Source organism: Nyctereutes procyonoides, unplaced genomic scaffold (assembly GCF_905146905.1).
Source record: "Nyctereutes procyonoides isolate TBG_1078 unplaced genomic scaffold, NYPRO_anot_genome, whole genome shotgun sequence".
Taxonomy (NCBI): Eukaryota; Metazoa; Chordata; class Mammalia; order Carnivora; family Canidae; genus Nyctereutes; species Nyctereutes procyonoides.
In genome coordinates, this window is record NW_026575140.1 from 22,693,728 (window position 1) to 22,720,811 (window position 27,084).

At 47.2% G+C, this 27,084-nt stretch overlaps 1 protein-coding gene across 1 annotated transcript; it reads right to left on the bottom strand.

Moving 5' to 3' along the window:
* Positions 1 to 422: 422 nt before the first annotated feature.
* MTHFSD (methenyltetrahydrofolate synthetase domain containing) lies at positions 423 to 25,925 on the bottom strand. Its single transcript, XM_055305952.1, is given in 10 exon segments — positions 423 to 1,896; positions 1,899 to 2,001; positions 11,493 to 11,618; positions 11,883 to 11,995; positions 14,900 to 14,990; positions 17,748 to 17,861; positions 21,048 to 21,076; positions 21,079 to 21,160; positions 22,413 to 22,516; positions 25,861 to 25,925. Coding segments are annotated over 10 exon segments (1,113 nt in total). The 5' UTR covers positions 25,877 to 25,925; the 3' UTR covers positions 423 to 1,561.
* Positions 25,926 to 27,084: the final 1,159 nt, after the last annotated feature.

The following is a 27,084-nucleotide window of genomic DNA, read 5'->3' on the forward strand; positions in this document are numbered from 1 at the left end:
AGGAGTGCTCTTCCCTCTCTTGGCTCTGATGCATCCATCCTCGGTGCCCATTTTTCATGGGTTGCTGTGTATTTACCAGGTGCCCTCGCAGCTGGGGTGCAGTGCAGAATGAACAAGATACCAACAGACTCATTTCCTGATCTCCCGGAGTACTATTCTAATGGTGTAAGATCAATGAAAAAAAAGCCAACAAGGACTGAACAAAAACATGTGAAATACAGGAAAAAATTATGAAAAAAAGAAACAAGGCAACCCCCGCCCCCCAAAATCCAAAAAAACGTGAGGAGTTAGATGAGGAGATTCCGACTCTGATGTCTGAGCTGAGCACCAGTGACAAAACAAAAACAGCCACATGGACAAGACAGATGATTCTAGTAGAGAAAAGGGGGCCCAGAAGCCCGAAGGAAAGGTGCTGACCTGTCTTCAGATATTTCTGCTCTTCATTTTATTCACGATGTCTAGGGAAAGGAGTCTACGCTTAATGAGCAACCTAAGGGCAGACTTACTTTCTGACACCTCTACGGTATTTTCATTGTAAAACCAAAGAGAAAACGCTTTTACAAAGGGTGACAGTGCCTCAAAGTTTTCTTGAAAGCATATGCAAGGTATACCCTCTTGAGGTAGGACTATATGCTTAAAACATGCTCAGTAAGACCCTCTGATGAGAAAATTAAAATTTCAAACACATATACATTAAAAAAAAAAATAGAATCTCTAACTCAAACGCTTACTTTGACTTTCTGCCCAGGATCAACTGCAAAAGCACTTCGGATTAGAAAAAAATAGTTTAGCCAAAATCCAGTTTTGTTTTTTAGGAACAAAGAACCAGAGGGAAAAAACCCCAAGAAACATCAGGCATTAGGCAAATCAGTGTGAGTGTCTCTGTCACTATCTGTGATGTAAATTGGGACAGCTTTCTCCATGACCAGTACCTCCAAGGTAGTGCAGAGCACAGGGTATTCACCCAGAGATGGAGGGAGGATGGGAAGGCAAGGAGGGCATAGTAATGACACTAGCATTGAGCTGTGACAAGCAGTTTACACTCAGGGGTCCATACTTCTTGGCTTCTGTGATTTGATTACAGCTCTCCCCCTGCAGTCATAACAGGACAAGGATCCAAGAATAGCAGGGCGCTCTACTAGGGCCTCCTCCTTTAATACCCCCTCCTCCAAATCCAGAGCACAGGCACTCCTAACCACTGTCGCCATTTACTCACTTGTTCATTGCCCATTCGGTCCCCTGCAGCCCCTGAACTATCACCACACAGAAACCAGAATAGCTCTAACACCCAGCAAGCAGGCTGAAGGGCCCAGACAGAGCAGGGCCTGGACATTCTGGTGGTACACTACTGGCTACTTTCCTACTCATCAGCCCGTCCCAGGCAGAAGAGAAGGCTGAGACATCCTGGCAGGGACTGGGCCCAAAGGAGCTCACACAGCAACACTCCGCCAAGTCCTGCTGTAAGGCCCCTTAAGTTCCACGGGGACCAGAGCAGAACATAGTCACAGGTCAGAGACAGCAGAACGACGGTCAGGGTGTGGCTCCTCTGTGTGGCTGCCTGTCAGGTCACTGGCCCTCTGCTGTCTGCCATCCTCAAGGTGGCACCACCCAGGTGCAAGCCCTGCAAGCAGGGGAGAACCTGCTGGGTTGAGATGGGCACCTGATGGAGGAGGAAGGCCCTGAGCTGTGGCCCCTGCCACGTGAGCCTCTGGGGGACTGGAACCAGTTCTCAGAGGGCTCTCTTCAGCTCACTCACTTGGGCATCCCAGGGAAGGTTCCCAATGTAAACAGTGTTAGAAGGCCTATCCTCCTCCCCCTGCACGGAACAGGATTCCGGCTGGTGTGGGTTTGGAGGTCTTCTGACAGCACTCAGCGGTACTGGCTGCTGGTTCCAAGAAGGTGCTGGGGCTCATCCTGAAGGGTGACATCTTTCCCAGCCCGCCTCTCTCGGTCACGAAGGCTTCTGAGTATTGGGATTTTCCTCATCATCTCACAACTGATCTGAAAAAGCAAAGCAGTTTCAGTTATTCTTCAGTGTCCAAACTTGGTCAGGAGGGAGGAGAAATCAGAGGTGCAAAGGGCCTCTGCCACATTCCTCATGTAAGCAGTCTCCGCCACACTGCACCAGTGTTCCAAACTGGCCCTTTGGGAAGGACCTCTGTCCCCACACTGGCCTACCTTAAGTGAAATCTGGGAAACCCAGCCACTTTGGATTGTCCACTCTGGACTATGCCTCATGTGCCATGGTAGATGGCAGGAAAGGAATGGTTTTCTCTATCCTCCTAAGGCCCAGGAAGCAGAAAACCAAAGCCTTCCTATGCAGAAGGGACAGTAGGTAAGGTTATTGGAAAGAGGGTTGCATGGTCATAAGAGGCAACTCCGGTGGTGGCCTCCAAAATTATGCGGCTGTCTGCCTCCATGCCTGGCCCTCCTCCCAACTTATGCCTTTGGGTGGGATTGACTTGGGCCTCCTCCCCGCCACTCCTCCACTGGAGGAGCATGTCTCAGGGACCAAACCTTTCAAACTGTCATCGAAGATGCAGAAACAAGGCAAATGTGAACTAGGATGCTACTTTTGAAAATGCTTTCTAGCGACAGGTTATCAAGCTACAAGATAATACCACACAAAACATGAAGTCTCAGTGAATAGAATTCCTATACGAAGGACGTTTGGCTTTTTGGGAACCTGAAACAAAGGAGGTGGTTGGAAGAACCCCAATATGTGAGGCGGTTTCCCGTCCTTGAGAACTGGGATCGATGGGTGGGGCCTGCATGCAGAGGAGCTGCCTTGATCTAGCTTGCAGCATGGACGCTGATGGTCCCAGCCCAGTGCGACAGCCACAAGGGGGATGGCCCCATGGGTTAGGCAAGCCTGGAGAATGGAGGCCAGGTCTTCTGTCACTTGAGGAGTCACATGGCAGAAAAGACACAGAAACACACTGTGTTAGTCCTTCTCAGCAATCCTATTCTTCAGAGATGCTCTCTGTCCTGCTCTAGGGCACAAAACCCATAAACGGCCCATTACCAAGAGGCAGGTGATGGTTCAAACATGGGACTTCCCACAAACACAGGTACATCAGAACACAGATCAGTACATGAGTTAGACAGATAAAACTTTACTCCAAAAACAAATAGCTCAGGGGTGCTTGGGTGGCTCAGTCGGTGAAGCTTCTGCCTTCAGCTCAGGTCATGATCTCAGAGTCCAGGGATAGAGCCCTGCATCCACTCCCTGCTCAGTGGAAAGCCTGCTTTTCCCTCTGCCCCTCTCCTCAACTCATGCTAGCTCTCGCTGTCTCTCAAATAAATAGAATCTTTAAAAACAAAAAAGAACAAAAAATAAACGTCAATAGCTCAACTAGTAACAATGTTCTGGTTATATTCAGAATCATATGTAACTAGAGTAATGGTTCTTATCCTTGGCAGGGTGTCAGAGACCTTTGAGAGAAGCTGGGGTTCCTTTTGAAGAACAAGTCCCCAGCAATTCTGTGCGCAATTTCCCAAACTCTATTCATGTATCTCCAAACCACAAGAGGTACACAGGCCTCAGGTTAAGGACCAATGATTTACAGGAAGATTCAAAGAAATTCAAACACCTAAGAACAGTGGAGTACCTTCTCATACACTTCAAGGCTCCTGATCCTAATTTACTATCCGGTTCTCTCTTCCAGCACTATGTTGGCAATCCCCTCCACCTTGGAACAGCCCTTCCACTGGGTCAGAACCCTCTGCAAATGGGTGGCTGCTCCGAGGCTCGGTCCTATCAAAAGCCTCTGCAGGTGGCACTTGTCCACTTGGGGTCTTCAGAGTAGCACGAAGATGCCTGGCTGCCATAGAGAGACTGCTCAAAGAAAGACCTGCTCCTTCTAGCATTTCCCATTACTGAGATGCAAACAAAAACCATGTCCATGCCATGGAGGTATGTAGGAGATGTAACTACTTTTTTCTAACCCAAAGGAAGTATTCTTCTACTTGACTCTCTGTAATTCTTTTGAACTGATTTATTGAAAGATGACTAAGCTCATGGGCCAGTACCTAAGAGGCTCTGTTACCAAAGAATTCTGAAGATGATCTAAGTCCAACCAAACCAACTCCTTCCCACACCCTCATTCTACCTTCTTAAAGAGTTCAGATTCTTGTGTCCTTTCAGAAAGCAGAAAGCCTGCTTCTCCCTCTGCCCCTCTTAACTTATGCTAGCTCTCGCTGTCTCTCAAATAGAATCTTTAAAAACAAAAACAAAAAAGAACAAAAAATGAAAGTCAATAGCTCAACTAGTAACAATGCTGAAATACATTTGATTTCAACAACGTTGAAATACGTAACAACTCTGAAATACCTTTCAGAGTATTTCAAAAACAGATATACACTAGTCATAATTAGATTCTTGTTTTAAGTAGGCTCCATGGGACTCAAACTCACAACCCAGAGATCAAGACTGAGCTGAGACCAAGAGTCAGACACTTAACCAACTGAGCCACCCAGATGCCCCTAAAATGGTCATAATTAGATTCTTAAGGATGTCTTAAGTTACTAGATCTAGTATTTAGAAAGGATAATCAAATTTAAAATTGCAATTACAATCAGAACATATGACTACATACTCTTAGGGGAAAACTGAACGTCATTCTGCTGTGACACCAGGAGACAGGAGCAACAAGGCCAAAAGCCTTGGTACACATTGCGCTTTCCCCCAGCACTTGGACCTATCTTGGCTGGGTGAGCACCCCAAATACTAAAACTCCCATGTGCTTCTGCCTGGTGGAACCACAGGGTTTCCTCAGGCCAAAGCAAGTGTTCTCAGGAAACCCAGCCCACAGGGCAAGGCTCTACACTCATGCAACAGAAATCCATTTAAAACATGTCGTGTGAAGCAAAATTACATCCTTCTCTGCACATCACAGGAAACTACTTTATCCCAAGCTGGCACATGGACAAACTATAATCAGTTGAATAACAAATAGGCTTTAACTGCACAGATTATGAACTAAGTCTATAGCACTGTCACACTCACACACACACACACATTTTCTCTCTCTCATACACACACACATACAATCTTTAGAAATGGAAATACCAAATGCATCACTTTTATGTAAAATTGCTCATCTCAAAGGCAGGATGTTTTTTGGGTAAGGAATGACAAAGCTTACTGTCAGCCCATGCTTCTGCGCCCACAAGTTCTAAGTGGAAAAATCTTCCTGTCTACGAGGTGGCTTTTGCCAGTTTCCCAGCTGTTGGCCATTTCTGTGTGCTTTGCAGAGTGGCTTGGGCTGATAGTTGTCCCACAGCTGACGCAGAGGCTACTGAGCACCAACTAGACAGGCTGGCTTCACGCTCAGGCTATCCACAGGAGGGCTATGCTGTTTTTCCTGGCTGGTAATTAGGAACATTTGTTACATTCTGTAAGTGTGCCATATGAAATGAAAGATTTTGCCCATTAATCAAAAATAAAAAAATATGTCTGCTTTTCTATAATCATTCCATTAAATAGTATAGAGCAAATTTGATTTTTTTTTATATGCTACAACCACTCTTTGATGTTTACAAATGTCATTTATACATACATATTCTCTTTAAAGATTAAATAATACTATCCCCTAGAAATACAGATCAGAAATCTAACTCTCAAGGTACCAGTGGCGAACCCAAAAAGAGACTCTGGTTCTAATCTTGCCTCTACCCCATTGACTTCACAATTTTGGACCTGTTGCTTTTCCTGGCTCTCACTTTACTTGACCACAAGATACAGAGACTGGGAAGGATGATCTTTATGAATCTCTCATTCTAAAATGCCAGGACATGTTTGAGCAGCTGCTGGCAAAGAAAGAGGAACATTGTTAAGTATTTCTAAAATGTGAAATACAACTTCCACAAAAATTATCAGTTGTCTTGCATGAGACTAACTTATTATTCATTGACCAAAAATACTTTTAGATACAATACTTTCAAATGATCAAGACGAAGTCATCCTATACAGTAAGCATGCAAGAATATAAGAGAGCCAGTGACTGTACTGTCTTCCAGATGGCATTCATGCCTTCCAGCATTTGTTTGCTTTCTAATTATAGTGTTTCTTAATGATAATAGGGCTCATTTAAGACATCTTTTTGCACATAGTGGATGAAAGACGTCACTTACCAATCAAAAAGAGCCCACAGCATTACTCCTTATGCTTTTACTGTGGGTACTGAAGGACCAGCAGGGCAATGACCATACCATCATTCCATCATGTGGAATGATGGAATGATTCCTCCATCATTCATCATGTCCATGATCAAGGAGGTGGTTCTATCTGGGAGTGGCCATGGAGGCCACTAAGAACTATTGAGTAAAAAAACTGCTTATTTTCTGGTGTATATATAATCAACTCAAAACCTGTGCCACAACATGCCAGTTTCCATCTGCAAACCACAGTTCCTGCCTGTCCTGTGCTCTCCAGGGGGAAGGGGACAGCACAAGAGCAGTGAGGTCCCCTCCCACTAGGCCAGTTCAGAGCTGTGTGTTGGACGAGTACATGTCTGGCAGCTCTAGGCTCAGTTCACACCCAAGTGTTAGCCACATGGGGAAGAGTGGCCCATACCGCCCACCTCACACACAGGTATATGCTTTGTACAAACAGCTTGGATAGTACCATGTTACTGCCTTGCACAAGCACATGACTTCTAAGAAATAGCACATATTTAACTATCTTGCATCTTGGGTTCTAATTTTTACCATCTGGGAGTGTGCAGAGAATGGAGGCTCTTTTGGAACCAGAGCCAAACATGCATGGGGCAGAAGGTTGCCCTTGGAAAATGGTTTCAAATGTCCTGTTTTCTCTACTGAACAGTGTTGACTATAAAAGTGTGTATTTGCGGTGGGAAATTTAGAAAACAATGAAAAGAAATCTGAAATCTCAGCTTGCAGAGATTACTATTAATATTCAGATACACTTCTTCGTTTGAGGGGGGTGGAGAGGGAAAGGGAGAGAATATCAAGCAGGCTCCACCAGCCAGTACAGAGCCCAACACCAGGCTCAATCTCACGACCTTGTGGTCATGACCTGAGCCGAAACCAAGAGTTAACATTTAACCAACTAAGCCACCCAGCTGCCTCTCCATCTTTTTTCTACACATGTTTTAGCATAATGAGAATATAAAATGCTATACTAAATACATATTTATATTCTACTTCTTCCACTTAATATTTATTATACCATAAGCATTTTCTCATGCCATTAAATACTCTTTAAAAAGGCTGTATGAAAAAAAAAAAAAAAAAGGCTGTATGAGGGATCCCTGGGTGGCGCAGCGGTTTGGCGCCTGCCTTTGGCCCAGGGCGCGATCCTGGAGACCCGGGATCGAATCCCACATCGGGCTCCCGGTGCATGGAGCCTGCTTCTCCCTCTGCCTGTGTCTCTGCCTCTCTCTCTCTCTCTGTGACTATCATAAATAAATAAATAAAAATTAAAAAAAAAAGGCTGTATGCACTTAGATTACAGGGTTGGCATTTGGCTCCCTGACCCACTTTAAGGCACTGCATTATACTGAATACACATGCACTTCTATCTGAATTTATAAATATTTCTTTAGGACAGATTCCTAGAAGTTCAACTATTAGATCAAATACAGTAAATCTTTTAAATTAGAAGTATCATCCTTCTAACTTGTTGACCCAGTTGTGGGAGCTGTCAGCTCACATTTGGCTGTAATTTCGACAAAAGTGTTGATGGGGGATTGGAAGGCAAGTACTGATGTCCCAGAATGGCTGTTCCTCACAAAAGAGGTCCTTTCCCCCAAACCCTTTTTCTCAAGGCATCTGTCCTTCTCAACAAGTAAATCAACAGGGCCTGGTGACCATCTGGGAATGATCCTCCCTTTGTAGCTGTGGATGCTACAAAGTTGTTTCTTTGAGTTTATATACAAGAATGACCCTGGCAGATTCCCATTTCCTCAACTAAGGAGAAAATGATTGAGAAAGGAAGACATCCAGATTTTGGTCAGTGGTGTCACGCTGCTCTCCTTTGTAAGCAGTGATGATACCTTTCCCACAGTTACTGTGAGGAGCAAAGGGGTAGGGAAGCAATCCTTTGATCAGGGGCTTTGGAGGCAAGGAGCAGTCTCGTGGGTACCCTGGGTCTCTGTGGAGCTGCAGCCACACTCTGCTGCCTGGCCTTCTCTTTAGGGTATCCTTTTTTTTTTTTTTTTTTAAAGATTTTATTTATTTATTCATGAAAGACAAACAGAGAGACAGAGACAGACTCAGGCAGAGGGAGAAGCAGGCTCCATGCAGGGAGCTTGACGTGGGACTCGATTCTGGGTCTCCAGGATCACGCCCTGGCCTGAAGGCGGCGCTAAACTGCTGAGCCACTTGGGCTGCCCTACAGTATTCTTAAAGTATTTCACCTTTCCTCTGCCTCATTCTAGCTCACAGAAAGTAATAATAGAGGTATGAGCTTGGTTGTTGAGAGGTCAAGCCCAGGAAGGCTGTGTGAGGGGAGCAGAACTGTTAGGGACAGCCCAGTGTCTCCCCCAAGCAGAGGGCCCCATTCTACTGCTGCTTTCCAGATGCTCACCTGGATCTAGGAAGGCAGCCAGGCTCCTGAGCAAGGATGATTCACTGCTGTCATGACTCACCCAACACCTCACTGCCTTGGAAACTGACCGGGCTAAGGGAGAACTGCTGGATGCTAGTTGCTGGGGACTCAGGCCACCGTCAGTGTACTCCTGCCAGAGCCAAGGCATGCAGGCAAACGGTTCCTGAGCCACTGCAGATCACCTTACACATAGCCATCCAGAGGCAGGGACATCTGGACTACTGTCTCAGAGATTAAATGACCACCTAAGCTGGAAGTGGTGCCTGGAAGTTTAGGACAGACCTCAGCAGCCAGGTCTCATACCATGCACCAGCAAGGGAGAGCTCCTGGGGTAGAGTAGACCTGCTGGACTGGGTTGGTTGGTGGAGGAAAGGGCTCAGGGAGTCCTAGGTTCTCAGGGGTGGCAGCCTGTAGATGAAATGGGGTAGTCATGGCACCTTGGGGTTCAGACATGGGTAAGTCATGCTAAGTTCTACAGGTCACCAGGTGAGAAGCTGTCCTGAGGGAAAGGAGGACCCCACATGAAAAGAGCAGACACACCTTTCAGAAGCAATGTTTCTTTCCTCTTCACTGAGGCAGTAGAGGGCACAAGGTGACAACACACTGCCATGGAGAGACATGGGCAAGAGTCCTGGCTCAGTAAACCACTCAAAGGATAGCTAAGGAGTCTGCCCACAGTGAGTGTCCTGTTTCACACCTGTGACAGCCCCAACAGTGACAATGGCTGAGTTCAGCAGACACTTTGTGTGTACTGCCTGTGAGGTCAGCAGGGACAGCACTCTAAAGATAAACAAATACGGGGCTTGCAGAGGGTGCACCAAGGTCATAGATACAATGACTGACACATGCTGCTGTGGCTTCTAAGCTCACCCTAAACCACTGCCCCATCTGCTCTCCTGTCTTTAAAACCACAAGGCACAGGCAGAAAAGAGCAGGAGGTGGGCTGAGGAGGCCCGCTGTCCGAAATCACTACAGCGGAGCCTGCAGGACCCCAGTGCCTGGGTGGGGGCACCACATGCATCTCTGAGAATGTGGGACAAAGCCCAGGGAGTCAAATGGTACACAGTCTTTGGTTAATAAGAATGAGTTAAAAAAGTATCACATTTTGTATGTATTTCATAACCTCCACCTGAGAGATCTACAGTGCTTAGAAGAAACTGATTCTGGATATTCCAACAAAATACACAAGATGCAAATTCTGGGATCCTAATACCTACATAGTAACGAGTCTATGGGCAGAAAATCAGAGAAGGATATGCCAATGTGTGCCAAAGAGTTCATGTGAAATAATATCATACCCTAGCATTGAACTTCCCCCACTCATGCCCAAATATTCAATGGAATTCAGGGATGGTTTTCCCAATGTTGATGAAAATTCACTCCAAATGCATACACAGCAAAGCCAGAAGAAAAGCCCCAGGGGCTGGACAGTATCATTGCTTTCACATGACGCATGCAAAGGGAGGCCCAGGGGTAAAAGAACTGAGAACACAGGGCCCCAAAAAGAGAAATGGCCTTCTAAAACTTTGATTCTTGCCCAGGCCTCTCTAGCAATGAGATGTTTCAGGAAGAGGGTGAAACAGTAGGGATGTCAACAAACAGTGCAGGTGCTAACAGACTGCACACACACACAGCATGGCCGTCTGTGTTGCTGGCACCTCTGCTGGACGTGGTTTCCTTTCACACACAGGGAGTCTCTTCACCTATCATAACCAGTAACATCATCTGTTGCTATTTTTGTTTTTTTCTTGTTAAAATCAGCAGAATATAGCCGTGGCTATTCCCCAAAGCTTTCTCTCTTCCTGGAGAGGCCACCTGGAATCTTCCTAAGGTGGGCTGCAGTCGGCCTTCAACTATCAAGTGCTGACCTGCAGGGGACCTGCAGCCTCACAGTGGCCAGCCCCTTGTGCAACCTCCCCAAACCCATCCTCTCAGCTGTAAGCAAATGCCACCTCACTCCTATGACCTGTGTAGCACCCTCCACTTAAGGAGAAGCTGTGGGCCCGAATATCAGGATAATCCCAAGTTCTTATGAAAGATACCAAGGGACATTTGAATATTCACAAAGGATGCCACTGCCTTCCCCAGGACACTGGGCCTGCACTCAGAGAGACCCATCCACCTACTGCCCCATCATGCATTCTCCTCCTCTGCTCTTACTGGAGCTAACCTACAAGCACAGGCCCCAGGAGGCCCCAAACCATCTGGCTGTGGCATCTGTGGGAAAGGCCCATTGTGCCGTGGTGTTTCATTTTGGTGTCAACCTTGGAGGTGGATGTTATTGGTTTCTATGCCCAAGAGAAGGCTGCTTTCCAAATCTGATGATTCAGGTTTAAGGAATGGAAGATATGGAACAATGGCCTCAATCCAAAACCCTGTTTCCTCAGTATTATTATCTTGCTAGCAGATGGGATCATCACCTATAGGTTGGCTTGTGGGATTGAACTACTGCAGACTGATGTAATGCGTGTCACTGACTAATCTGCAGATTGTGAAGTCATCAAGGCATTAGCTTACAGAGGCTGTGGGTACCGCTTGGGAGACCCAGGTCACAAAGCAAGACAAGCTGGACTTCTAGCAGGAAAGCTGAGACAGTAGGATATGATGTTGTGGCCAGGATTGTGGAGCACAGCTCTCAGAGATGGCCCTTCAAGTGAACTGTCCCTTCAGCCATCTAGAACTGGTATCCTACAGTAGGAGATCTTGAACCTGGTTGCTTATCAGAATCCCACAGGTTTGTTACAAAGGAGATTCTTGGGCCAACGCCTGGAGATTTTACTGCAGGAGCTGACTTTTCAAAAGCTCACGGGTGATTCTAAGGTATAGACATGCCCAGCCTGGGGATAGCTGCCATGCCAAAGAATATCACACAAGAGGAGATGCCTCTGAGCTACAGGCCACTGATGGCCACAGGACCCACCTTGGACCACAAGATTCCTGCTGGCTTTGGGCGTTCACACCCTGTGGCAATGACTCTTGTCGGAGTGAGAATGTAGTCCACTGTTAGGTCATGGTCTTCAAGCAGCGTTTCAGGTATGTCGATGACCTGGTCAAACAGAAGTGGGTGAGGGAGTTGACAGGGAATGTGGCTCCTGTGCTCACTGCACAGTAGCAGCATGGTGCTCACCAGACCCATGGGGATAAGGCCTCACTACCAAACATCCAGTTGCAGCTGATCACTACCACTCACAATAGTCGTGGAGTGAAGGCAGAAACCAGTCTGTCTCTATGCATCTGTCTCCTTCCCTCCCTGCCCAATTTCTCAGAGGGGTGTAGCAGTGGCTCTGTTTGGCCCATTCATGGGCAGCACCTGGCAGTCGTGGACGATGGTGACCACAGGCGTCCCCTGGCTGACTGCTCCCATCGACACCATCATGGCATATTCCAGATCAGCATAACCTTCTCCCTTCCCAATTCTCCAGCCTAAGAGACATGCAGAGTGTCAGTATCTCAGGAGGAAATGTTTCATTAGGTTGTGGTGGAAGCAGACATTTGGACTTAATATCCCTGGCCCCTCCTTAGAAACTTCCACGGTGAGCCCACAGGCAACCCTCAACAGTGGGGTTCAGGGGCATGCCGACATTGCACACGTACAGGAGTCAGCACACAGTGATGTGAAGCTTGAGGTTTTTTTTTTTTAATGTGTTATGAAAGGAAACAGAACCAGTGTTTACATGAGAAGAACTCACATTTAAAAGTAATGAAAGAGTAGTTTTTAAAAAAGACTTAACACAAACTGCTACTAAAACCAAAATCTGTTTGATCGATTTCTCTTGGAGAGGAGATAAAATTAAAACCAGGGATACATGATTTAAAATGATATCACTTTGTCTTCTGAAAGCCTGGCAGTCCGTGGAGGAGGGTCTTAGGTGGGACTCTTGGAAGGCTTAGCTGAAGTGGCAGAGAGTTTCTTAGCAGGTGAGAAGGCAGCCAGACAAGAAACATGACAATGCCTCTGGCTCCTGTCATCAGGGAGCCTGTGATGCTACAGAAATTCTAACTTCTGCTTAACATTAGCATCAGCATTCTCACCAAGAAAAATCACTGCCCATGTGTCCTTCTGAGATTCTCATCTATCATGCTTTTACAATTACCAACCTCCAACCATACAAGCAAATAAACAGGAGAAAGTGCAGGGGAGAAACAGCAAAGCACAGAACGGTCCACAGAGACAGGCAGGAAAGCAGCAAGCATGAGCAATGACCACCTATCCTCATTACTAAAGGCCGATCAGACAGCACATGAACCACCACTGTTCACTACTGGATTGGTAAACATGGAAGTTTGGGGATTCTAGATATTTACAAGGGAGTAGGGAGAGAGGCGAGGTGTGTGGTGTTAGAGATGGGAGGTAGGCAACCTTTCTGGTGGGCTACTTGGCAACAGGCACCAGGAGTTCAAGTTCACCCTTCTGTTCAGCAATTCCTCTGTTAAAGTTATCCCATGGATGGCCCTCAAAGGCATAAAGAAACTCTATTACAAGACCACAACTCATTTTAGTGTGATCTCTAAGAGAAAAGCCAAAACCAAACCCTGGTGGCACCTCAAGTGCCCACCAGTCTTCGTGGATGCGCAAAGACCCAGCCAGACAACATCTAGCAGGGCACAAAGTATTGTATGTGCTGCTGCCCCTCCTGGAAAAACAGAACCAGGACAAACATAACTGCACATAGAATGTAGGACATGTGTGGACTCACAGGCATAAGGAACCACTGACAGTGGGCATCTGGGAAGAGCACAGGCGGTATTTCCTGCGCTATTCCAATTTCCTACATGTGTGCACGGCAACTGCTGTTGTGTTAGTCGGGGGTTAGCTGAATGATGACATTTACAGAACACTGCTTTCTTCCTTATACACCCAAGCTAAGAAAGAAAACTCCTGATTTTTTAAAAAGACCTCTGTTAATTTCCCATTGCCAAAAAAAGTATAGCTCCATCCCGTCCTCTGACCTTATAGCCTCTGGAAAGCCAATGCCAACCTCCTGGATGGCCATGCTATGTGAACACACTGCTGCTTCTGCCCCAAAGTCCTCTTCTGTTTCATTTGTCTCCAGAACACCCAGCATGTAAACACCAGCCCTGAGGTCACTTCTGAGACATTGCCCTGCTCAGGGCCCAAGGGTGGCTCTTCTGATTCCAACCAATGTCAGTGCTGACTTCTGTATGTAGCACTGAGCACAACATAACACTGTTAAGCTGCTGTGTCTGCTCTTCTGGCTCACCATGGGCCCAAGACAGAGATCACCCAGTGCCAGCCTGACCCTTGGCCCACCCGGCACCCAGAAAAACATGTGTTCATGGGAACCCATTCCTGATGACACAGATGAAGCACTGTAACTGGAAATACAGAGAAAGCAAAGAAGCTCTACAATGTCTCACATACTAGCACAGAGCAAGAGCTGGAAAACATCTTCAATTCCAGATAAAGATACGAAAGGCCAACGTTTAAAAACATGACACTCAGGGTTTGGAATGAATGATTTAGAGCATCTCTCACCAACTATTTGTTGGAAACCTCTCTTAAAGGAAAAACTTGGCTTTGGCTGATTAATTTCCAAAGGAAGAGTTTTAAGGACGGGCCTCTTAGGACAGTCTCTTTTTTCCTCTTGGAAGGGAAAGAGGAGAAAGAACACTTTCTCAGCAGGGGGCCCAAACCACGCTGTGCAGGTGCAAGTCTGTGACAGTCTGACCTCCCCACTGGAACTCACTGAGCCTGTGGCAGTATAATCAGCAGTATAACCAGATCGTCTTCAAAGAGTGTTGAGCCAGGCCCAGGGTAGAGCAGTAGAAGGGGAAGAGGCCCCAGGGGAACCACAGGGGCCCAAGTCCTGCAGGCAGCTTGGCAGAGGGCAGAGAGCAGACAGCAACATGGGACACCCTCCCCACCACCTGCCTGAATGGCACAGCACCAGGCCTCTCCAGGAAGGCTCGGGACACCCTGTTGCCCAGAGGCCGCTGCTTCCTAACAGAAACAAGGTTAGCATCTAATGTTTTTCCATTCACTGGAGGTTCTCCAAAACCAACTATTTACTGACATACTACAAATAAATCCAGTTCCAGGTAGCTTAAGAATTGAGGAACTATCTTTCACCACCTGAAGAGAGATGATCTCACTTTATTTTTTCTGCTAAGAAAAATGAAAATACTGTGAAGGTATTGAGTGTGAGGAACTGAGTTAATTCTTCAAAATGATTAAGAGATGCAGTGGTTTCAGACGACAGATGTGTCCAGAAAACTGAAATTACTTACCACCAATGTCTGAAACAGGAAAGATAGCAGAATGTCAAGCTGAAGATCACATCTAAGAGTTTCTGATCTTAATCTTACCTTTTTCAGAGACAGCAACGGACCCCACCACAACTAAGTCCACAAGGACCTTGGAATCCAAGCCCACAGGAGTACTGTAGTTCCTCACACCCTGTGAACACAGACATGGGCCTGAATGCTTCCTGGGCAGTGAGTGGCTGCCCCACCTCACATTTCAGAGGTAAGAAGCGCTCAAAAGGTCTGAATTAACCTCCTGTAGGAGGCAAACTATGCCCTATAACAAACATGCATCGTGTAAGTGGCATTTTAGGAAAATCATGGTTCAGAAACCATCTTAGGATAATTTCCCACAATTTCTTCCCCAGGAAAGATGCCACTTGGAACTGACGGCAGACACATCAGATGTTAATTTCACAATAATGAACACATCATTTCTTCCCATGAGGCTGAAGAGCACAGTGATTAGAACACAGGCTCAGGAGTCACAAAGAACCGGGTCCAGATCCCTCTTAGCCCTCAAGAGGAGGAAGCTGACCTTCAGTTTCTTCACTTCTTTTATCTATCTATCATTATTTTTTTTTCTAGTTTCTTCACTTCTAAGGCAGAGGTGCCACCACTGCCTTGTCGGACTGGTGCTGGAGTAGAAGGAGATCATGGAGGTAGTGCATTTAGCACATAAGACATGGTCAGTAAATGTGTGGGACAAACTGATTATACATGAAATACTGGGGCCATTACCTTCAGGTGTAGCATCTTCACTTCTGAAACATAACTTGTTCAACCAAAACCCACAAGTACACTATATATGTTTATGTTAATGGAGGCTTGTAATTAGAGTTGGGAGGCTCATATGGTTATGAGTCTCAGATAACAAGGGCTACGGGGTCAATCTTAGAGCCAAATTAAGACCCTGCACAGACCAGTGTCTAGCAATGGAGGGTCACTGTATGTGGTACTGTACCTCATCTACAAATACATGATAAGTCGCTTATGGGATCAGTACAGGGGGTTGCTTTGGGGCCTCTCAGCAGTCAGACCACAATCACCAGCCCACCGTGCCCCCACGGTGGGAAGGCCTGCTTTTCTTAACCTCACAATGGCCATGGAAGCTGGCATCTCACACCCCCAGCCCACATCTTCAACCCTGTTTTAATGGGCTTGGTGGCTGGCAGCCTTGGTGAGCAGCCTGTGTTGAAACTCTGTCCATAAGACTTCCTCCTGGCTCCCTCGGTCAGCTTTACCTGCTCTGTTGATCAGAGTGTGAGCAACCAGGAGTCTCCCTAATTCTCCAAAGTCCCATTTGATTCAACAAAAACTCAGCTGACAAACCTGTGTGCCCATACAGGTGGTTACTAGAAGACTCTCAAGTTAGAGAATAAACACAAAGGCACCGACATTTCACAGGTGGCTGGGACGTGCTAGTGGCAGAGGCAGTAAGGGACAAATTCAGAGACTTAGCTGCCAAAAAGTAAGACCACATCTGAGTCTCTTACTGTATCATGACCTGTACCTGCAAACAGATGTGGCCTAAGATCCTCTCACCCTGTGCCATTAAAAAAAAAAAAAAAAAAAAAAAAGGTTGGCGGAGAGGCGGGGGGAATGTCCTTTGCAGGTTCTGGTGTGTCATATGTTAACAGAGCCTGAACTCTGCTGCTCAATCTCTAGTGAAGTTGAGTCAAGAGAGCTGGTCGGGTTCTACCCTGGCCCAGCCACTTTCAGGGGCACGTGTAAGAGACCCAGCCACTGTTGGTGTGTCACAGGGAATTCCTGTCAACAAACAACGTGGTGGCCACCTTTCAGAGGGGCGGGGATGCTGTATGGGCGACACAAACCACTACACCCACCAAAGGCCCTGTGATGGACCCTCAGATATATCTGACCTAGACCTCAACCCCAGGAAGGGAACTGCTGGTACAGTCCCAAACCTACGACTTCTGAATTGCTGATCATAGGCCCTGCTGGCTCTGGGAAATGCGAGCTCACACCTGTGGCCCATGTTTGCCAACTGCAGATGATCATACACTTTGCATTTCTGAACACTGACCAGAACCAAGACTATCTCTTATTTTTCTACTTTTCCCTTTGCACTTTTTTTTACACATATTTTATTCTTACTTTGTTATGTATACTTTCATAAGCTGTATCAAATTCTATTTTTAGAATAACGTTATCAGTAAGTAACAACAAGCATTCAATTTTAAATTCTACTTTTAAATTTAAGGGGCAAATTTTTTTTTTTTATAAAGGAGTATCTTGAAGCCCTATTTTTTATTCCCAATAGATTAGGAATCAAATGACTGGGGATCTATTCTAGGACTCTGAAAAAAGTCACCAAATTCTATTTCTTTATCTGCAAAACACAATACAAATCCCACTACAGGGCACCCCAATGTAATATTTATACACTTCGGTTTTACTACATTGTGTGACACACTCAAAAAAAAACTGTATCACTGAATTACTAAAGCCATTATTCAGAACTGGTGAGGCAGCTTCCAATCCAAGTATTTTGGAAATTCCTCCAAGTCTCCAATTGCTCTGGGAGCACTTAAGAAAACCCTATGGGCCACCGGACTATGACACAAGTTAACAACAGAAGGTGCCGAAGCACAAGAGAACTTGTTTTCTCTTCATTTTTTTTTTCTCTTCATTTTTAATAGAGAATTTACAATCCGCCAACTTGGTGCAAAGGAGAAAACAGAGTGACTCAAATGGAATAAATGTGTCCAAGGTTTTTCTACTTCGTGCCTTTACTGACAGGATTGCTGAATACTTTCCCATCTCTACTCATTCGGCTTTGTGAAAAATTAATTACAATTTTGTGGTATATTTTATGCATTCTAACACACCAGAAGTCTCGGCTGAGAACAACGCTCTCCTTGTGGATGACGCTGCCTCCTGCACTTACCTGGGAGGTGGCACATTTTCTCAGGATGTCTTTAGTTGCCCCAGGAGGTGGAGTGATCTTATTGAATAACCCTGTTCTCAGTCGTGGTGTTGGGACCAACAATGTTTTTTTGCTCTTCAAAAAGAAAATCAATTACAAAATTAAACACAGGAAATTTCTTGTGTTTCTAACATTTCAGGAACAAGTTACTATTACTGGCATCTTTTGTGTGTGTCAAGGAAAGGACTTGTTTGCAAACTCAACTAAATAATGCATAGTGGTCAATCTCATGCAGGGCCACTACTCTACCTCACTTAGGATGAAGAGGTAGTGTGTCGTCAAACTCCTGAATTCTAGTTTACTTGGCACTCAAAATCACTACCAATACAAAAGGACAATGTAAACCCAAATAAAGGTATGCTCTCACAAGAATTCCAACCAGGACTTTCCTGTGACTTCCCTTCCCAGAATCATGCACTGTAGTTACAATGCTTTCTTTCTCTCTCTTTTTTTTAAAGATTTTATTTATTTACTCATGAGAGACAGAGAGAGAGAGAGAGAGAGAGAGAGGCAGAGACACAGGCAGAGGGAGAAGCAGGCCCCATGCAGGGAGCCCGACGTGGGACCCGATCCCGGGTCTCCAGGATTGCGCCCTAGGACAAAGGCAGGCGCCAAACCGCTGCGGGCTTTCATTTGAAACCTGCATTACATGGTCTCAAGCCTTCATAACCAGTCTGCTATTCAACAGGGTCCAATCTCAGAGAGTAGTACTCATTATAATCGGTATTTGGTATTGACCTGAGCCCATAGCCCCTTTTCTTCTATTTAGTTTCTGAACACCTTGTTGTGAGTCCCAGAGCAGAGATTCACAAAGTTGCGGGCCTCTAGCCAGCAGATGCAGGCTCTGGGCACCTGTAAGAAACGACCAGAAGCTTGAGGGCAGACATGGCAATCTGCTTTCACGAGCCTCCCAGTTGATTCTGATGCCCAGGAAAAGTTCCAGAAGCACTGCCATAGGCATCTCTGCAGAGTATGCCAGGGCAGGCCATGAGGCAATCATAAAATTTATAAAATCTTCAGTGTAAAAAGAGTATATTTTAGTTTTTGTATAGGAGATGACAGCCTGAGACCAACAGGAGATCTGTAAAATCACGGGTTGGCTCACCTAAAACCATGACAGAAAAAATACTTCCAACACAAGTCATGACCATGTGCTCTTTTCCTTCTGAAAGAGGTTTGGGTTCATTAGGAGTCTGAAGATTCTGGTGTACTGTGCGTTATGCTAGTTGCTCCCTCTTTTCTGGAAACTGCTTATTCCCTAGCTCAGGGGCTCTCAACTACTTGTACTTTAGAATCACCTGGGGAGTGGGAGTGCAGATCCACTCAGAGCAACTGATTCAGGACTTGATATTGGCAACACATAGTTTTCAAAGCTCCCTGGATGGTTCTAACATGCATCCAGAGTTGCCAGATGCTGGCCTGGCCAGTGGTTCTCAAGGCACCATCAGAGTGTTTATTAAAAACAGATTCTAGAAACCAATTGAAGGTCTGAGGTTGAGCCAGGCAAGTCCCCAGGCATGGACTGTGGCCATGTGCATCACCATTCTTGCCTACCCTTAGGTGGTGCTATGGAGCATGCAGGTTTACATGCTTGCCAGGTGATTCTTAAACCACTAAAGTTTCCAGAAACACCAAGGAGCCTGTAGCCCTAAAGTACAGGGAACCTATGTGTCTTTTTCACTATTATATCCTTGTGCCCAGCAGAGAGTCTGGAACACAGTAGATTCTCAAAGTTTGGCTTTCTTTCCCCTGAATAAACAAAGAGGCAGTGAGGACCCTGCTATTCCATCCTGCTGCCTGGCTGCACTCCTCCTATAGGATGTCTTGACTAATCTCCAACACACTCATGGCTTTGATTTTGTGCTCTGATGGGTAGACAGGTTAAGAACCTCATACACATAGAGAGCTGGCTCTGGAATCACAGTGGAGATCAGAATTCCAGCTCCATTATTACCAAATAGGGGACTTCATCAAGTCACTTGACCTCTCCGTATCTAGCTTATTCCATGTCATATGAATAGAGATCACCCCTACTGGCTGAATTAAATGAGGTGATACAATACAGTGTTTAGATCGAGCTTTGTCCTCACACAAGGCAACCACTCACGTCAGGCCCTTCTTGCTGCTATTATTCCCTCTAGTTCATTAAAGTGAATTATTGAATGGGAACATACAGCTGGCAAGAAAGAATGCTTCCAGGAAGGCCTAAATGGGAGGCTCCTCTTGGGGCTGAACTGCAAACAGCAAACAAAATGGTCCCCTACACGTGACCCTTGAAAGAACCAGGAAGATCCCTATACCCTCCTTGTTCCCTATAAAATAACTTTCTGGCATTCCCTTCTCCACGCAGGGCTGCAAGGTGTGCTGCATGACTGAGGCCTCACAGGAGCTGTGGGAGAGCTGAGTCACCACACAAGGTATGGTCACTTAAGGACGAATTCCAAAGATCTGGATTCACATTATCAACAGTAAGTTGTCACAGCAAAACAGCAGCAGTTGTTATGTTAAATCAGTGTTGGCGTTTGGATGTTATTGCTCTGTTTTGTCTATATTTAACTTAACAGGTTTATTTTGGTTTTACAGTTGCACAAGAGCTATGAACATTTAAATTTATACCAAGTTTTCTATTAATACTTATTAAATTAAGTTAATGAATTTAAAGCAACCCTGGGAGAAAAAAAATAAAGCAAACCTAGGGAAAATTTTTTTTCTTGAACAAGGGCCTATATACGTAAATTAAGAAACACTGTTCTGATTTATAGATTTTTGGAGACGCCATCAGATTTCTTACAGTTACCAAGTGTCAAAGAATTATAAAAGTAGCAGAAGGAAATAAATATAACCTTTCCTTTCTGATGAAGCACATAGTATGCCTCGAGGTCATCATCTTGAACGTGCTTTATCTTTGAATTTAGGAATATTCATGTTTTTTGACAAACAAATGAAAGATTTCTGGACTGTTTCTGGGGGGGGAAAAAAAACTCCTCCAAGGATATGTTCTGTATCGGAGGAAGTCAGAAGTACCATCTTTCTAAATATCTGAGTGGCACACATTTGCCAGCCACTTGGAGAATGCATTTTATTATGGCCAGGGCTCTGGCTCAGGAAAATACGATTACCTGCAACATCAGCAGCCGAACACCTTCCAGCGGTTTATCGGGGTCCACTTTAACTTCCTGCGTTCTGGTAAAAACTTCTAGGTCTCTGATGTTTTGGCAAGCCAGATAAGAGCCCTAGTTAGACAAACAGAGTTGCACTTACGTCGAGGACGAAGAAACGAGCATTTTTCTGGGAGCATCAGGATTGACTTTAATGGTTCTGGCCATTTTGAACGCCTGCAAGCGTGGGAAGTGCTCAGCAGCACAGGAAGCACCCTGTTTTCAAATGCAATTGCACATTACTGACAGGACAGCATGACCCTGGACCTACTGCATGGGTGAGCAGATTGGCTTAGCATCTCTCCCACACAAATGGGGTGCACTACTTCTGAGACAAGATCTAACAGTCACCCAAAGAAGTCTGGGAACGCAGTCAGGGTTAAAAGCTGCTGAGAAGGCTGGCCCCAATTTATTTTTAACCAAAATAAAACATATATTCCAAAAAGGTGTAGAAATCATGAGTGTATAGTTTGATAATTTTCACAAAATGAACAAATTTGTGTAATAACTGCCTAAATCAAGACTATATTACCACTAACCAGGAATTCCCATCCCTCTCCAAGATGGTTCCTTTTTAAACATTTTTTTTTTTTTTTTACTGATTCTGTGCATCTTTCTCTTTTTCCTATATTTCATGTACATTTCTCTCCCTGGGATAGCAAGCACTAAAGCAAAAAACAAAGTAACAAAAAGCATACAAAAGGAAGAGTTTTTCAAGGGTACAAGATAGCCTTGGAGCCAGCTCAGCTGAGGACCAGAGAAGGGCAGGAGCTTGCTTCTAAGAAGCCAGGGGTGGGGAGAGAAAGTTCAGCCTTTGATGGCAAGTAAACAGGGCTACACATCCTTTGGATCTGACAGAGCAATCAGTATATTTTTAAAAAGTACTTTGTTTTCCTTGTGGAAAACACACACTGAAATTATGAGCTGTGTTTGCTCATTCAAGCAAACTTGTTTCCTTTGAATAGTATCATAAACAGATATCTTTATCTTCTATCCTGAACGTGGGGAAACTGAGGCCTAGAATCATCATCCCTCAGGGACCAATGAGGCCTTCCTCTTAAAAGGTGCTGGCCGGGACCCGCTCTGAAAGGGCATCACTCCCTGCTGTTCTTAGGGAGCCAATTTTGAGAAAAGGCACCACAACAATAACATGCTTCCAACCAGGACAAATATGTCAAGTGGTCAACAGTAGCTGTAGCACTCCTCACCCAAAGACATGACCAAACCACTAACTGTGCACGGACAGGTAAGAGGCCATGAGAGTGAAGGTTAAGGAACACAGATGAGGGACATTTCAAAACACAAATGACACCCAGGCCAGTGGCGTGGAATCTGCACCACTACTCAGTATTCACCCAACCCGGATCCACCATGAAGCAGGACAATAGCTGCATTATTTAGCTGCAGTAACTCTCTTATTTAGAAATATCCTGTTTTCCTTTTGTATGCTCCAGGAATGCCTCAGTACCTTGAAGTTGGGAATCCTGTGATGAACAGGCCGGGGAAAATCAGCTAAATTTTGTGATTCCATGTAGTCCCAAATCTGTTGACGAATGTCCTGTTTGGAAACACCTACGGCAACAAAGGGTGGGACTGGTTAATGTGGCAGAGAGGAGTCCCACCACACGTGAGGCTGGGTGCCTGCTCCAGCTACACCTCAGGACTCCTTCACGCCAGACCAATCCAGGGCTTCTCATCTACAGCGAAAAATCAGGGTTAGTGATCAACTCACAACAAACTGCTAAAGTCCAAAAACTGAGTAAATTAAAGGCAATCCAGGTATTTTAACATAGCTCTACTGAGCCGTAGCAGCGGCAGAATAAAATACAGCCCAAGCCATGTACCCAACCTTTCCTCAGGTCCTTACCTGGAAACGCACATCCTGTCAGTTAAGGCACTGCAATTCTCAGTCTAACTAGTTTTGACATAGCTATGATTAGTACACTCAGGCTGTACACCCAGAAAGCTTGCCTTAGGTCTAAGGGCTTTGTAAACCACCTATTATTTTGGATTACCAATTATGATGCGCTTTACTAGTATAGCAATTTCTTATTCTTATACCCAACTTTGGAAGTGCCGTTTTTGGCAACAAATATTTTTTAATTATCTGACTGAAGCAGTTTTAATAAAATTTGCATTAACCATGTGCTCCTCTTCAAGTGGAGAACTATAAAAAAGTTTCCCATTAGGTAGAAAAAAATAAAACCACCACCTTCATATATATTTAAAATATTTGCTGAATTTTCATTTTTGTTAGTCCAAAATTATATCCTTGTACTTGTATAAAAGTCTGTTTCAAATCACTTTACCTACAACAATCTGTCCTGTGGCCAGCACTGCGAATCATGAGGCCATCTCATTCGCTGGTAAACTCTCAACACAAACCTGCTCTAATACCAGTGAAGAGGAGTGCCACCTACCCTGTGCCATCTGAAAGTCACCGCAGGGATACACATAAACAGTGCTTAGGGAATGTGCATTTTCAAAGATGGCAGTGGAAGCCGACCTCTTCTTTTCAGAGAACTTAGTGTTCAATACAGCTGTATCTGAAGCTCTACATGTACTGTGTGTGGATGGGGTACCTCCCATCACTTGGGTAGGAAGGAGGGGCATGGATAACTTCACAGGTCCTCAGTCTCCCTTAAATGAGTGTAGGATACTGAAAAGTGACCCAAGGGAGCGGCCCAGGGCCAGAGACAGCTGGGAGTCACCTGGGTAGGTGGGGGCGGGGTAGGCCTGGCAGCTGCCTTCTCACCAGACATTTCTGACTTGGCTTTGAATCATGACAACAATAATGTTCCAAAAGCTCATTTTTCATAAACGGACTCTGAAAACATGCAAAGGGAACCGAACTATAACTGACAAGCCTCTCTCCTTGCTGCCTGCTGGGCACCAGCTTCCCTCCTCCAGGGCAATGGGTGCACCCTTTTTTCCTCATGAACTCTTCCCCAGGTACCTCTGGCCCCACAGAAGACACTTCCCGTCATGTCCTTTCCCTAAGGTGGCCCACTGCACAGCACACACTGCCCTGCACATTAGTGTTCTTGCCAGACATCTCGCACATCAGCCCACGTGGTATACAAGAGTGCCTCCATCCTTTTGTGAAGCTGCATGGTATTCTACTGTGGGGACAGGCCGAGGTTTACCCAGGCAGTCCCCTTCTGAAGGGCAACAGGTGGTTTCCAAACTTGTTACCAACCAGCAGTTTGCTGTTCTCCACCTATCCCCACTGCTCATCTTACTGCAACTTAACCCACCGCCTGCCGTTCTAAGTAAGGCATAAGGGCCAGAGTTAAAGGCTTCCATTGCCTCTGCCCTCTGGGTAGGTCTAGATCTCCTCAGCGTGGCATGCAGCCCAGTCCCAGAGCCTCTTGGAGCCCACAGCAACCACCACTGGTGCCTCCTGCCCCTAGGTGTGCTTCCAAACCACTCCAGAAATCAAAACTGCAGATTTGGGTGTGCTTAGAGGACACCCATCTGTAAGATGGAACCTGAATAGGCCCAGGCAGGCAGTTTCCAGCGCCTGGCTTGTTCTTTCCCGCTGGGAGCTTTGCACTGAAGGTGTGTGCTAGCAAGTCCGCTCAGCAATCTGTCCCTTCCACAAACCCTCATTCTTCAAGGCTCAGCTTCAGCACCACCTCTGGGAAACACTCCCTGTTCTGCTCCACTGCCTGGGAATCCCTCTGTCACAGGGTCACAAGGAGCGTGGGCCTGCCACACCCTGATGCCCACGTCAGCTTCATCTTCCATTACTCCTCCCCGTGGATTCACAATGTGGCTCAAGCATGCTGTCCCTGCTTCCACACACCTGCCCACCTCTCTCTGCCTTTCAGACCTTGGTACCTCCTCTCTCTCTCCAGCTCTGCCTGACACACGACATCCCCCCTGCACGTATTTTGAGGGCCGGGTCCCAGGCAGATGTCTCCTTTAGGAACCCAGGGGACCCTGCTTTTCTCAAACACAATTATGTCGCTAGAACTATACGGGTATCACCTTGATTGCTTTCGCTAATAACCCACAGGTGCTACAATATTCCCAACACTGTGCAGGATACTGGGGGCGGGGGGGGGGGACACACACACAAGATATGCAAGAAATTGTGACGCTCGCCCTGGAGAGTCAATTAATCACAAACATTCGAGTGGCTCCCGTGTAGAACGCAATGTGCTCACTGGGAGGAGCAGGGGTGAGGAAAAGGGCAGAGCTTTGTAGAGGCACAAAACATGGGATGCGTCGAAGGTATAGCTGAAGGCGACGTGTATTTGTGTGCAAGGCCTCGACTGCTCCGCAACTGCCTGTTTACCTCCCTCAGCAACGTGCGGGCCCTCGGCGGGTCAGCTGGGTCTCGCCCCCCGCCCTACGCCTGGCACTCGGCAGGCATCGGAATTATCAGCATGTGTGTGTGTGTCTGTGTGCGGGGCTGTTCACGCCCGCACGCTCGCAAGGGCAGAGGAGTATTCATCCGCAGCCGCGCAGCCTGGCTTTACCAGCTGGGCCTGAGCCCCCGGCGTTACCTCTGCCAAGCGATCCCGGCACCGATCGCCAAAGCCCTGTCCGCGGAGGGCGACTTGCCAAAGCCCAGGGGCCACGAAGCCAGCGTTCCCGGTGCCCGCCAGGCGTAGGGAAGCCCTGACGCGGCCCGGCGTTTCCGTTAAGCCGCTCCCGGGCCTGCCGCGCCCCCCGCCGCCGGCCGCGGAGCCCCCGCCGCGCCGTGGGGATGCTGGCGGAGCGCGGACCTCCCCGGGGGCACCGCCAGGCACGGCAGGGGGCCTTGTTTCTCCGCTCCGCGTTAGCTCCACTCCGCTCCAGGGCGCCCCGCGGCCCCCCTCGCCCCCCGCTGGCTGTCGGCGGTCCCCGGCAGCCCCTCCGGGAGGGTCCCCGCCCGCCCGCCCGCCCGCCCGCCCGCGGCTGCTCACCCGTCGGCAGCTCCATCACTACGCAGTCAGCGAGCGACGCCTCCGGAAGCCAAACCCGGCGCGGAGTGACGTCACCCGCTCGCGTGCTCCCTTCGCGCCTGCGCGCTGACCGCGAGGGGGGGCGGTGACGTCGCCGCGGAGGCCTGGTGGGCGCGCATGCGCGTGCGTCTCCGCGGGTGGAGCGCGGGGATGTGCCTGGGGCGCGGAGGGAGGGAGGGAGGCCGGCGGGGTTCCTGGGCTGTCATTTGCTCCTGGAGCGGTTGGGTGTTGCGAGCCTGTTCCCCACCGCGCGTTCGTGAGGTGCTGGGGCTACCGAGGTGAAGAAGCCCCTCGCCTCTTGGAGCCCACTGACCATTGCGACGTACCCCATCTCCTCTTGTGTTTCCCCAGAGGCCGCCCCCTCCGGGAAGCCAGCCTTGATTGCTCCTTCAGGATGCGGTTCCTCTTCCCTGAGGCAGATACCCAAGTGCTCACCCCTGAGTGTGCGTCTCCGTCAGCCGCGGGCACTTTCTCTGGGCGTGGGATGGAGCCCGGCATCCGGCTCTGGACTGGGCGTGGAGGCGGCTTCGGAGTCTCTCTCCCTCTCCCTCCGCCTCCTCCCCCTCCTCCTCCTCCTCCTCCCCTCTCATAAATAAGTAAAATATTTTAAATATAAAATAAAATGTCAGGTTGCTGGAGTGGCATTCACCGCAGGTGGCATGGGGACCAGCCCGGGCGCTGGCTGAGTGCAGAAACCCGCCTGATTTTACCGTGGCCTCTGGAGCTCCTAGGGACTGAAAGAATGTGGTCCTGCCTCTGCTCGCCTCTATCATTCCTTCAACACATGGAGCGTGTGTCAGTATAAGGGCCGGGAGGTGGCTCGGGAGAGGGGCTCAATCGATAGCCCAGTCTGAGCCCTCCTCTCGGGGCCCCACTCCGGCCGGCCGAGAAGGAGGCGCGTTCACGCTTTAGGGGGGGATCGTGTCACCAGTAACCACACTCCACTGAGTGACTGCACACTGGTAGCATGGTACCTCATGCAACGTAAGCCAGCAGGAACCGGCAGCTGCTTTTCCAAATTGCATATCTGATACTTGGTAAGATCCTCAACAGAGCGAGCATTTTACTGCCGGCTTCAAGATATGGGAGATGCGGTCCCGGGTGTCCCAACCATGTATTCCAGCTCCCACAGAACGGATCCTCTATCCTTTGCCTTTATCAGATAGAACATAATCAATGACAGTA